The following is a 12,391-nucleotide window of genomic DNA, read 5'->3' as shown; positions in this document are numbered from 1 at the left end:
GCAGCAAGTTATTTGAAACACAAACGTAACTTCCAGACCACCAATAGTCACAATTAACGGTGACCATAAATATGCCCAGATTTCAATAGAGCTATTTACATATGTAAATAAGTACATCACCGAATTGGACCTCAAGTCTGCCGGTGTGGGATGCCGAAGTAAAAATGTAGCCGTTATTACGAGACAAGCAGCCCCCAGCTTACCACCCAAGGGAAACACGATGCCTGTGAGGTCCTTCATATGTTGTTCCAGACAGAAGATTTAATCATCAGATTGCCAAAAAGAGCAAATTTCAGTCTTGCCAGCATTATATTATCTGCTTAGAACTGATGCCCTGAGCTGAAGGCATGGGATCACTAGACAGGTATTTGCTTGGTCAGTCCAGATAAGGAATCTCATAAAATGCCTTGAGAAAAGCCCTTTATAAACCTTAACTTTGGTTTCAGAAGCTCTGCGTGTTTCCTCCTTCCCCAGACCTCGTTGAGCCCTGGCTGGGAAACACAATCCCTCCCGCAGCACAGGGCTGCCCCACCGAAGGTGCGGTGTAAATGGGTCTCCATTTCCCTTCTCTGCCCCCAGCATTCCTAGAGAGTTTAATAAATATGTAAAGCTCACAACTGCAGCCCTGCTATCCCTGATAGCTCGAGCATCTTCCGGCCATTGTGCTTACAGGTTTTGCTAATCAGAGCAAACCAGGCTTGCAAATGAAATCTGATTAAGTAGTTTTCACCTCTGAAAAAGGGGATTAGCTAGACCTTTGATCCTCAGATATTGATTTGCAACTCAAAGGAGGTGTGACCTCAGCTGGACTTGCTTCTGGTCTCAGTCCCTTCCCCTTTCGCTCCTCCTCCTGTTTACCAGAAAAAATCAGTTCATGTCTTCTCACGTAGCCAGATCTAAAGCCTATTGAAGGCCCTGGAAAACCACCCACTGACTTCAATGGGCTTTGGATCAGTCCCACAATGGCTGACTTAGCCTTAAGTCCTGGGCTGTTTCAAAGCCAGCAGAACCAATTTCCCATCCAAATGACCAGAAGCTGGGAAGATATGTTCGCCTTTCAAACCTACAAATTCCACCGTTTTTTCTCTCTTCCATGACAATTCTTCAGCTAGAAATGCTGAAAATACTGTTTATTTTTTCCTTGCACTCTGCATAGAGTTGTTGCCCACCATGAGTGGAAGGGCTCTGAGCCAGACTTACCAATGCAATTAAAGGATAACTCCTGCAGGCAGAATAGGGAGCAGCCATCACCATTGATCTTATTCATATCATCGCATTCTTCCCCCAAGTCTCTGTAGGCAGGGCACACACATGCAAAAAGGAGTTAGATGGCAAATGGCATCATCCCCGACGATTGCTGCACCCCCCCTGCAGAACCCCAAAGCCCTGAAATCCAGTAGAGCGGCTTTGTGTGCCGACCCTTAAAATACCTCTCCCTTTCTCCTCCAGCCCTGACTTTCATCATTCCTCATTCACAGGCCTGCCTGGCCACTTCTCTCCTGCACATGTGGATACCACTTGCTGTTCTCTGATGAGGATGTGAGCAACTTCCTTCATAGCTCATGTGGCTGCAACTCAGCAGGTGGGGAAAAAGAGAACAGGAATCTCTGAAACTCTTTGTATTAAATCTGGAAGGGCCAGCCTGTGACCCCAGCATGGGAATAACGAGGCATAAAGCTGGGTGCTGGGCTATTCCAGGTGACAGCACTTGGAGGAGGGCAGTCGGTGTCGGGGATGGGGTCCTTCCTGCCTTGTGCCCACCCGCATGGTTGCAGCAGCGTGTGGGGAGAAGAGTGTGAACCAGATGAGAAAGGGGCTACCGCAGCTGCCAGTGGGGCCACAACCAACCAAGCTGTGACACAGCCTGGTTCCTGCTTGCTCCTGAGGCAGCTCAGCTATTGTTCAGTGCTTGCTGCAAAGCCACAAGTGATGTTTGAGGAATGTGCAAACATAACAGTAGGAGAAAAGTTATGGAAAGCAAAATTAATCTGTCTTTCTCCACCTCTCTCTCCAACACTGCCCTGGATTCATGTAATTTGATTGTTCTCTTTGATTTCCCTGCCTGTTGGGCCTCATCCTGCAAATCCTTGCTGCCAGGTATATCATTTGACAGAGCTGTACTACACGATTGCCGGTCAGCATTATTTCAAGCAAATAATACTGGCTGAATTAAACACTTGCTTGTTGTTACTTTCATAGTTTAAATAATTACATTACCTAATGCCAGGAAGCTTTGAAGCAGGTAGCCTTAAGGACCAACATAGTAAAAGAATAAACCTTAACAATAGTCATGAACAATTGTTTTATGTTTTCAGGGGATCTGGGGACTGGCAGCTGGCGAGAGGGAGCTGCTGATTGAGAACATGCAGTTCCCAGCACTCTCCTTCAGAGGCCAAATCTATCACCTCCAAATACATCCCAGCTCCAGTGGTCAGTCAAATGAGAGGCTGCACCAAGAACCTGGCCCAACATGTGGCAGGGTTTTACCCTGTCCACCAGCTGCCAGACACATGGGACTTCACGTGTGAGGAGAGCATCAAAGGCTGTGAGAATTTTTCCAGCACTTACTTCAGCTCCTCATAGGAAATGTCATATACATGTATAAAGATACAGATACACTAACAAACAGCATAAACAGCATATAGCGTACTTTTGTATCGATCCTGCTGTCTGGACTCCATTATCTTATCTCTGTCTGTATCTACTGGTGCCAGGATAGCAGGGTCTAAGTTCCAATTAAATGTCATCATCCTGGTAATCATCAAGCACATGAGTCATTATCTACAGATGAGAGCCGGCCTAAACTAAGAAGACATCAGAGGTCATCAATTCCTTTCTAGTCTCAGGTTCTGGCCGTGTACATGTGACCAGATTTATCTGTTTGCTCACTCCAGACTTACATTTGGATAATCCCGTCTCCACAGTATCCACTTCCAGAGATATACACAAGCGCGGGGGAAGGCTCGCTTTCTTCCGTCCCGGAAACAATGACAACCTGGTATGTGTATGTAGTCCTGTCACTCAGTTCCCTGCAAGACAAAAGGAAATATGAAGTGATCAGTACAACCAAGGCAGTAACACAGGGCAGAGAAGGAGGTACTGAAATGGAAGTTGGCTGCCCAAAAGGCAAATTTTAGTTCCATCAGGTTCTCAGAATATTCCTGCCTCTTTTTGGTGAGATTAATTTTCGGTTGGGTGCCTTTTTCCTGTGAGCCCAACAGTGTTACCTATGTTCGTGCTTGATTTGTGCACAGTTCTGCAATAAATGCAACTCTTGGATATTTGAAAGTTAAAGTATGTGCTGATGAAAATCATGCAACTCGGTGTGTTGCTGCTTACATCTATACCCACTGCAGAGATGGCACAGCACTGACACCCTGGCAGGGTATCGAGCCTCACCAAACAGTAACAGCTTTACTGATGGTCGATAGTTGTGCAGCATTTGAGAAACCAGCCCTGTGCTTCACTGTGTCCAGCCTTGGACACTTCTGCTCTCATCTCTCCACGTCAGTGACTGTTACCTGCAAGTTTATGACACAGTTCATTTAAGGAACTTCAAGTTCCCTGTAAACACTCATTGCTTTCTGAGCAGCCCTGAGCTTGATCCAACTGCTGCTGGAGCCAGTGGGGATTTGCCTATTGAATTAAAGACAAAATTAGACTGGGGATGTTTCAATGATGGATAAATAAGTTATCCACTTTGCATATGAGTATTAAAACAGTAGTTAAAAAGAAGGTTTCATCCTATCCACGAGAGCACACAAAATAGGATTCACACCACAGCACTGGATCATGGTATTAGCATTGAAATAAACTAAAAAAAAAAAAAAAAAAAATAGAAAGAAGGAATTAGCAAACTGTTACATATTTATGCAAAACCATAATTACATAAATTCTGTGCATCTGTAAAATAAGGAATCATTTTTATATGCAATATAGAAATAATATAAGCCTAATATAAACATTTAGCTCTTTTACAATGTCTTTTACATTAACAGAAGTCAAAACGTTCCACAAAAAAACTCATTACCATTATCCTCGTTGTGCTGATTTGTAAAGCCTCAGAGTGGCAAAGGCAAAATGATTTTCTTGAAATCATCAATCAAGCTAATTGCAAAGCCCATAATACAACCCAGCTCTTTCCTAACCCATGCCCATCTTCTCCTTACTATGCTCATATTGCCCCAATTACTGACAGTAATATACATGTCCTTTTGTCACAGGAACTTGGTAAAAAAGCATCTATTAATGAGGTGTGTACTATGAAGAGATATATCTACCATACAGAGCAACAAAACTATTGAAGTAGATATCAATGGACTGTAGTTACTGAAATCTTCAAGATTGTGAAATAAGTATCTCCTAACAACATTCATTAAATTAACAAGCATGACTTAAACCCCAATATCACACACTATATTTTATAACAAAGCTGTTTCTCATGGATAGTATGCCTGCAAAGTAACTGCCACTGAGTGAATTGCACGAGAATGGCACTGGGATTTGATTCTTTGTTAGTGCACATGGGAGTGAAATGGGGAGTGAAATTCAGTGGAATGAAAACACAACACAATGGCTTTCTCGTTGCTTTTTCACCTTATTCCTGTCAGCAACAGTCTATAGCTCCTATTAGCTAAATTTGAGTGTTCAGGTAGCACACAAACAGTTTCTTAATTCACCTACAGATTGAGGAGACATCTACCCAGGTACTGGTAAGAGTGTTTATTCAAAATGAAGAATTTCAAACTTCTGCCCTTGGGCTCTGTTTAAAAGAACAAAGAAAAAAAAAAATTACAGGAAGAAACTTCAGTGGCCGAACACACATCGATGTATAATACTGAGGGTTTCCTCTAGACTTCACTCCCAGATAAATCCACTTATTAAGATGGGAAGTTTTTGATATATACTGATAAAATCAAAGCAATGGCAAGCTTTGATTATTAAAGAGCAGTTATTTCTCAAGTTCTTTCTCAAAACTGTTCATAAAGTAGTTAAGATTAACAAGTATACTTGCATAAATGTGGATTTTGTCACTGGGAATCTGCTAACCACAAAAAAGCTTCAATTCTTTGAAAAGACTTAGCAAATGAATAGATCAGGCAGCTGTAACAGCTACAAAATAAACCCATGCTGCTTCCTGATGCACTGAGATCACACGCATGAGTGTAAACCAGTAGTTTTCAGATACTGAATTTTGGTGTGATTTCCACCGATACCCATAAGTGATGGGCAGGCATGCGGCTAACAGCAGAAAGTGTGCCTCTGCGAGCGTGGTTTAGTATGTGGGAGTGTTTGTGTATGCCTGTGTATACATGTAAGCAAACGGAAAACAGGAAAAGTTCACATTTGTTTATGTACAGGGTGGGATGTTGGCAGAGCATAATGGAAGAAGACATAGAACTAAATTAAGCATGGGAGAGAAGATGGTGTTTATGAATTATTAGGCGATTGGAGATGAACATGTATGGGGTGAATAAGACAGAAAACTGCAAATGAAAATTATTAGGTGGGGAGAACTCTAGCATATTTAATTATATGGATTGTGAATAAAAAACAGTATGGAGAGAGGACCTTGTGGGCATCAGAGGAGAGTGACTGATAGCTTTGTGGCAATGGGCTTTGGTCTAATCCTGTCACCTGTGTAAGGAGGGGAGATTTCCAACTACAGCCTGCTGTTCAAAAATAGAAAGTTCTGGTGTAATGATATGTCATGAAAGGCAAATGATTCTTATAGTTTAGTGATAAAAATAATAATAAAAAAAAATCCATTTCTTCTCCAAAAAAGAAGCTGAACAAAATATCTGACTCCTTACATATACATTTAGGTATTTGTACAGCCTGGTCTCCCTTACTTCTACACAGTTTGGGTACAAAATCGCTATTGAACTATTTATGCTCACGATACCCCATGAACTATGAGGGTAATATCCTTGTCCCTGGTTAGAATATAGAGAAGGGGAAGACAAATGTCTGGAAACATATGGTCCCTGCAACAGCAGGATGGGGAGCCACCTCTCCAGACCCCCACTGGAGCTGTGAGGCCACTCTTCCCCCAGCTCCCCTTTCGGACAGCCCAGTCCAGAGCAACATGGAGCTTCACAACCTTCCCCTTGGCTGAGGACAGCAGATGAGCGCCTGGCTGTCCCACCCAGGGCAGCACCAACAAAGCAGCTGTGCCCAGAGGAGGTCAGCAATGGGAGCACGCCTGCCCCAGGGGTGCCATCCAGCATCACGCAGCCATAGGTGGAGGCACGCCTGGATGGAAGCACCAGAAAGCCACGTTAGGAGCGCAAAGCTCAAGGCACAAGCACTTTCAGCTCACTCTGGCCTGATGCAACTAGTGTTAAAACCTGACTGAGCTGGATGTGGCATTTCATGTCTCCACAACTGGAACCTGAGATACTTATACCCTCCTGAACTGTTAAATGCATCATATTGGCAGCAACTGAGAGTTTTAGCATTCCTTCACAGTACCCACATTTCGGAAAAATATAGCTGCTAAAGGGATGATATGTGCAATACTTTGGGCAGTAATCCAGTACGATAGTGAGGGAGGGAGGAAGGAATGCAGGAACAAAGCAGGGGAAAAAAACAAAAAAAGAATTCATTCTCTCCCATATAGTTATAGGGCACCAGGGTCGATATTACAGACTATATCTGGAGATGTCAGTAAGGCAAGCTCTGCTCCAAGTGTGATACAAGTGTGGTTTTTGACCATTTATTTTCTCTCCTGCCTTCTCTCGAAGCTGATGGCACCCCAGCAGTGATAACTTGCTCTTTCCACTCTGCTGTCAGGCAGGTCCGATGCACGGCAGCTTTGTACAATGCTACTTAAGAAAGGGAGAGAGAAGAACATCTTTAACATTAAGGATGTGAACAAACACTCTTTTAAATTTATATCTATGGTCTTTTAATGACCTTTTCGAGAACTGAGTAAGCCACATTGATCGCTGCAGCTTCCGCCCGTGGGGAGGCAGTCTTATTAAAAAGCAATGACTCAAGCCCTCTGCTTAGAGGGGGAATTAGGATGTGCCGTGTGAAATACCATGAGGGCAACTTTCCTGTCTGCTGTGGCAAGTGACGGATGCAGGGTCAGGAATATAAAACCCTCTAATTCTTTTCCTGTTTTTACTGGGGAGGCTGGGCAGTTGAGTTAACCTTGCTGTGTTCCCCAGGCAAGAGATCTCTGCTTTTAGTTTGGGTGTTCCTGTAAAACTTACAGGAAAAAATTACACCTCTGGAAGTTGTTTTCTACTCAGATCAAGGTGAGTTTAAAAGATCATTGAATTTATAAAAGCAACACGCTTGCCCTGGAGTGCCAGCAGACCTGCAAGGGCCGACAGTGCCCCAGCCCCATCTGCTCTGTGCCCACTGCAGGGCTTCAGCGTCTGAGGACACAGGACCCACTTGAGATGCAATGAAAGCACCGAGGGAAAGCAAACATCCCATGCCTCTCTCCCTACTACAATGGCATATATGTTTTTCCAACTACATATCACAGCAGGGAGGGTTTTTATACAGCAAAGACTTGTTTCCAACAAAATTGAAAATATACTTAAGACTGATCCCAGCTTCTGCCCTATGAAAACATAAATGGCCAGAAAGCAATGAAAGCAGACAGCATTCCTGTTGCTTAAGGACAGGACAACAAAGTCTTAGGCATCCCCAGTTAAACTATGGTTATTGCAGGCAGTGTCATGTGAAAGAGGCAAATTCCACACCTCAAGCATCCTCACCAAGGACCCATCTTTGACTTTGAACAGCCACCAAACTCTTGAGCTAAACAACAGCATTTCCTGGACAGCTCTCTGCAGGCCAGAACAAGCTCCGGTCTGCCAGCACCATCCCCGCTGCCCTCCAACACTGTCACCTTTGCTCTTCTTCAATCACAAGGAAGCCTTGCGGAGCAAAACAGGAAATCTGCTGGTTGCAAACAGCAGTGACCCCACATCTTCCCTTGTTGCAACGGTTTGGATCAGCTGCTCGAGGTGCACTTGAATACAACCGCACGAAAAAGCTGAAGGTCTATGCCACCTCCTGTCCTGTCCTCCGCCACCTGGAGCTGTCCAATTCCTCCCCATCAGCTGCTCGCAGCTGCCAGAACACCCAGCGTCATTTACAGAGGTCTTGGATTACCCCAAATAGCCACTAACTCAGTGAAGAAGCACGACACTTCTCAGACTTGCTTAGAGCCTCCCAGTCCTAGACACTGAACCAGGGCTTGGTGTTTCTGGGAGGAGCTAACACCACTCTCTTCATTGCTACTTAAGAGTCGGTCATTATGCTGTGCTGCATTTTACCCCTTAGCAGTACCACTGCAGTGTCTGCAGGCTCCCCCAGCCTCAGGTGCTCCAAAAGTAGCTGATAAAGACTAACCCAGGGGATGGGGTTGGTTTAGGACAACGCAAACAGATCTGCTCCCCAGGTCCCATTCTTTTTCCTGCATTGCCATTGACTGTACAACAAATATGACTGTTTTCTTCTTTTATCTCCTCTCTCACACACGCTCCCCCTTGCCTTGCCTTTCCTTCTTTTAATAAAAATGGCATGAGAAGCACGGCAGAAGATAATAAAGAGAATTCCTGCCTGGCTCTGCAGTTGGGAGAAAGGAGGGGTGGGATGCTGTAAACAAAAGAAGGATGTCAAAAATCCTGAGCTCTTGCGACGGGCTGTTTTTTCAGCTGTGATCCGATCTCTTGCTGTTTGGATAAGCCCAGTGACATGGCAGGTGCAAAGGCCTCAAAACAAGTCTCCTGCCTCTCTCTCAGACACTGAGCTGACTCAGAAGACATAAATGCCAAGGAAGTAGCCTTGGAGAGGCTTTTCTCTCTATCCATGATGAGACAGGTTCCAACAGGGGTGGTGGGTTTGCTCTGTGCCCTCCAGCACATTGTTTATGTTTTGTTTACAAGCAAATCAGAAGAGGGTGGTTGAAGTACTAAATGAATGCTCATGGGCTGGATGGGAGAGTGGGGATGGTACGGTGGATTTCTGCTCCCAAACCCAGCTTAAACCTGGACTGGGTATTTCTGAGGAAGAAAGACAGAGCTACCAACGACCTGAACAGGCAATCTCAGTTGAATACTTGGTGAGGTATGTGTTGTACCATCAGGTGTCTCTACTGTCTGAAGCCCTGAGTCTCATCGTACAAAGCAGTGGCATCAAGACAGTGTCCAAACTCAACTTTTCCTTCTGACTCTATCAGAAAGGTATTTCTACTAATGCCTAAACCAACCACTTTATCCACTTACATGATACCATGGAGACCACGCCTATTTAAGATTGAAGGCAAGGGTTGAGGGACCAGCCTGTTAGGAAAAGGAAAAAATCCTTTGCTCCATTAAATACTTCTAAGAACCAAAGTCATCACCAACTCTCACAATCACCACAAAATCAAAACAAGCCATTAGTTTACAGCTCTGCTCTCACTTACGCCGGTGTAAAACTCAAGCAACTTTAGGAGACCTGAGCAAAACAGTCCAGGCTTAAATCACTGCAGCTCAGCTGCTCACCTCTTCCTCTGAGCTGCAAACATGTGCATCTGCTGCTCAGACCAGCTCCCTGCCTGCACAAGATGCCCTGGCACAGGACTACGTGCTGGTCTGTAGCACCTCGCTCTGAAAGCCAGGTCCTGCTTAGGACCTCAAACACATTTGGTTTTTTACAGTGATCATTTTCTTCTGTCCTTCGTGCGAGAACTGTAAGTTTTTTAAGTAGCAAGCATATAGATATATATGTAACTGATTAAGTCCAGCAGACTTTGATATAATCGTCCAAGTATTTGCCTGGTACCAATTTAAAACACAGTAGCATATTTAATAAAAAACTAAGTTTGCAGCCAAGGCCTTAAAGATATTTCCTGGGTTTTTCTCAAAAGAAAAAAAAAATTACACGTTAAAAGGCAATTTTCTATTCATGTTTAAACAACAACAACAAAACCTATGAATTTTTAAGGTGGATGATATAAATGGGGGATCTAAATGAGATTAGGTTACAAATCCTGGGATAAAGGAAATCCTGGAGGCCCAGGGCCTCACATGGGTGTTTGCACTAGACAAGCAATTTCACGGCAGCACACAGGTTAAGTGTCAGAGCACCTGGTTGCTATTAGAAGCAGGGAAGGAGGGGGGAAATCTGTTGTGTTTGCTTCTTCACGGCTGCGCTCAGAGCTTAAGCTGAGATGGGAGCGCTTCTCAACACGAAGCTCAGATGCAGCCACCATGGGAGGGAAGGCTGTTCTGTTCTGACCGTGGAAGGAAAGATCTGGGACACGACATGCAGAAGGCCCAATTTCCGACTGGTGGAAACCAGCACTTCCCTATTGATTTCTAGGGACTGGTGCCAGTATCCACCACCCGAGAACAGTGCTCCCATGCACCAGCGTGGCAGGGAGAAAACAGTAACACAAGCGGCGGGCAGGTTAGGACAGGTGAATGGCTTTAAAGGCTGTCATCATCACTGGCAACCCCCTGCCTGTTGCATCGTGCCTCTCGATGAGCACTGCCTGATTACTCACAATGTTATCGACATCCCAGTTGTGCCACGGCTTTTCCATGCAGGACCACCAGCAGCAGCAGCCCTGCAGGCTCCAGCGCTGGTTCAGACCACACCGCAGAAGTGCCTGGTGTGCACCCTGCACAAGGGTCTGGGACCCCAACAACTGCCCCTCAGCTTTTGGATGGCGACAGTTCATTGCTGGGGCTGGGAGCACGTCTACTGCCACCCTCAGCCCCGGGCCAGTTTGCCAGGTTCAGCTCTCCCTGTGGGCAGAAGCATCTTCCCAATTTAGGGCTATCAGCTTGGCAAAATAATGTTTTTCAGCTTCTCTGAATCCAGACCTGACCTCTAGGATTTACTTTCAACAGGCCTGAGCCAAGACCTGATTTTCAGAACTTAATACCCTCCCATTTCCACGTAATCCCACCAAAATGGTAAACAGAGCCATGGGAGCAGACACTCACAGAGCCTGATCCAAAGGCTCCTGAAGCCAGGGGGAGTTATTATGTGCATTTTCAGTGGGGCTTAGATTGGGCCCCAAGTGAACACAGATGTTTGCAGTTTTCTCTGGTTTCACCTCTACCACCCCTCCTCAGGGAAACCCCAGCTGGGAGGGTAAGGGCGTGGGGGCTGGGGCACTGCTCCTCACAAGGAGGAAGGGAGCCTATAGGTACACGTGCCTACGCATGAGCGAGACGTATGTGCTGTCACACAAGCCGCACAGCAGAGCCCACAGAGATGGGCGAGGAGATGAGGTGACTATTCCAAAGGAACAGTTTGTCATTTCCCTCCTTAGGGGCTCTGTGTTTTGCCTTAAACCACTTCAGATTATGAGAAATCCTACTAGCTGGTCTCCAGTGGCATCTTTAATGGTTTAATAACCGAACATTACTGAACATATTTCCACTAGCCTCTTTCTAAAATCCCATCATGAGCTAATTTCCCCTATTGTCATTACATCCGCAACTGGTCTTACATTTAAAAAAAATCTGTACCACTGTGAATAAATGAGCTGCTTTACTGCCCTGAGCTCTCAGGGCCAGTATTTTTAGTACTGGTTGATAATTTGGGGTGTCCAATTCCAGGCACCCTCTCTGGGGTACAATTTTCAGTGAAGAATGAGCTCTACTTCCAGCTTGCCCCTCCTGTCATGAAAAGCTCCAGGAAAATGCTGGAATGGGGGCAGCAGCAGGCAGATGCCCAGTGTCACCATGCATTGAAGAAGCTCCTGGCCAGAAAGGCTAAGATGAAGTTTGGGTGAAGCAACCACACGATGGGTGCCTTGGGCCCGCAGTGTGCTCAGTTCATGCCATGCCATGCGATGATACACCTAAAAGGCTTCTGTCTTGTCTGTCGCTGTATCCAATGAGGTATTAAGGACAGCACAGGTATTTTAGTCTCACTGCAGCGTTGTTTCCAAATCCTTGCCTCTTTGAGTGCAGTTCCACTCCAAATTTAACAGAGACTTGGAATTCATTTCCTAGGAAAATATATTAAAATAAAATGCCCAGGAAATGATCAGGCCAATAGTTCAGTAAAAGTAGCTGAAAAAAGCTGTACTGGCTGACACTGCTGATAAAAAGGTAGGTAACACATTTCTGCTTCTTCTGCGGTATTTGAGGCTCACTCCAAGTTTTACAAGAGAGTTATTTTTAAATTGTTGCATAACACATGTCTGTCCAATATTTCTTTCCTCAATCAAGCAAAGAAAATGCATTTGTTATTCCTGGGAGATTTCTGGTGCTTCTTATCTTATTTAGAGCCCAAAATAAAGATGCACACAAGAAGGCAAACATCAGAGAGAAATTATTATCCATGAGATAATGCACAGACTAATTTACCACATATCTGAGACTGTTTCACCTGCAATAAATTATTTTGCCCAGCAGGAAAA

At 44.9% G+C, this 12,391-nt stretch overlaps 1 protein-coding gene across 1 annotated transcript in view; it reads right to left on the bottom strand.

The window, feature by feature from the left end:
• The window catches only part of PAPPA (pappalysin 1), a 184,554-nt gene that overhangs the window by 88,936 nt on the left and 83,227 nt on the right, over positions 1-12,391 (bottom strand). The window contains exons 8-9 of the mRNA XM_056352475.1: positions 2,901-3,029; positions 1,201-1,292 (exon numbers count right to left, since the gene is read on the bottom strand). Of these exons, the coding sequence (XP_056208450.1) occupies positions 1,201-1,292; positions 2,901-3,029 (221 nt within the window). The remainder of the gene's footprint in view (positions 1-1,200; positions 1,293-2,900; positions 3,030-12,391) is intronic.

Source organism: Falco biarmicus, chromosome 9, assembly GCF_023638135.1.
Source record: "Falco biarmicus isolate bFalBia1 chromosome 9, bFalBia1.pri, whole genome shotgun sequence".
Taxonomy (NCBI): domain Eukaryota; kingdom Metazoa; phylum Chordata; class Aves; order Falconiformes; family Falconidae; genus Falco; species Falco biarmicus.
Note: the sequence above shows the minus strand (reverse complement) of the source record. Positions and strands in the feature narration are given on the sequence as shown.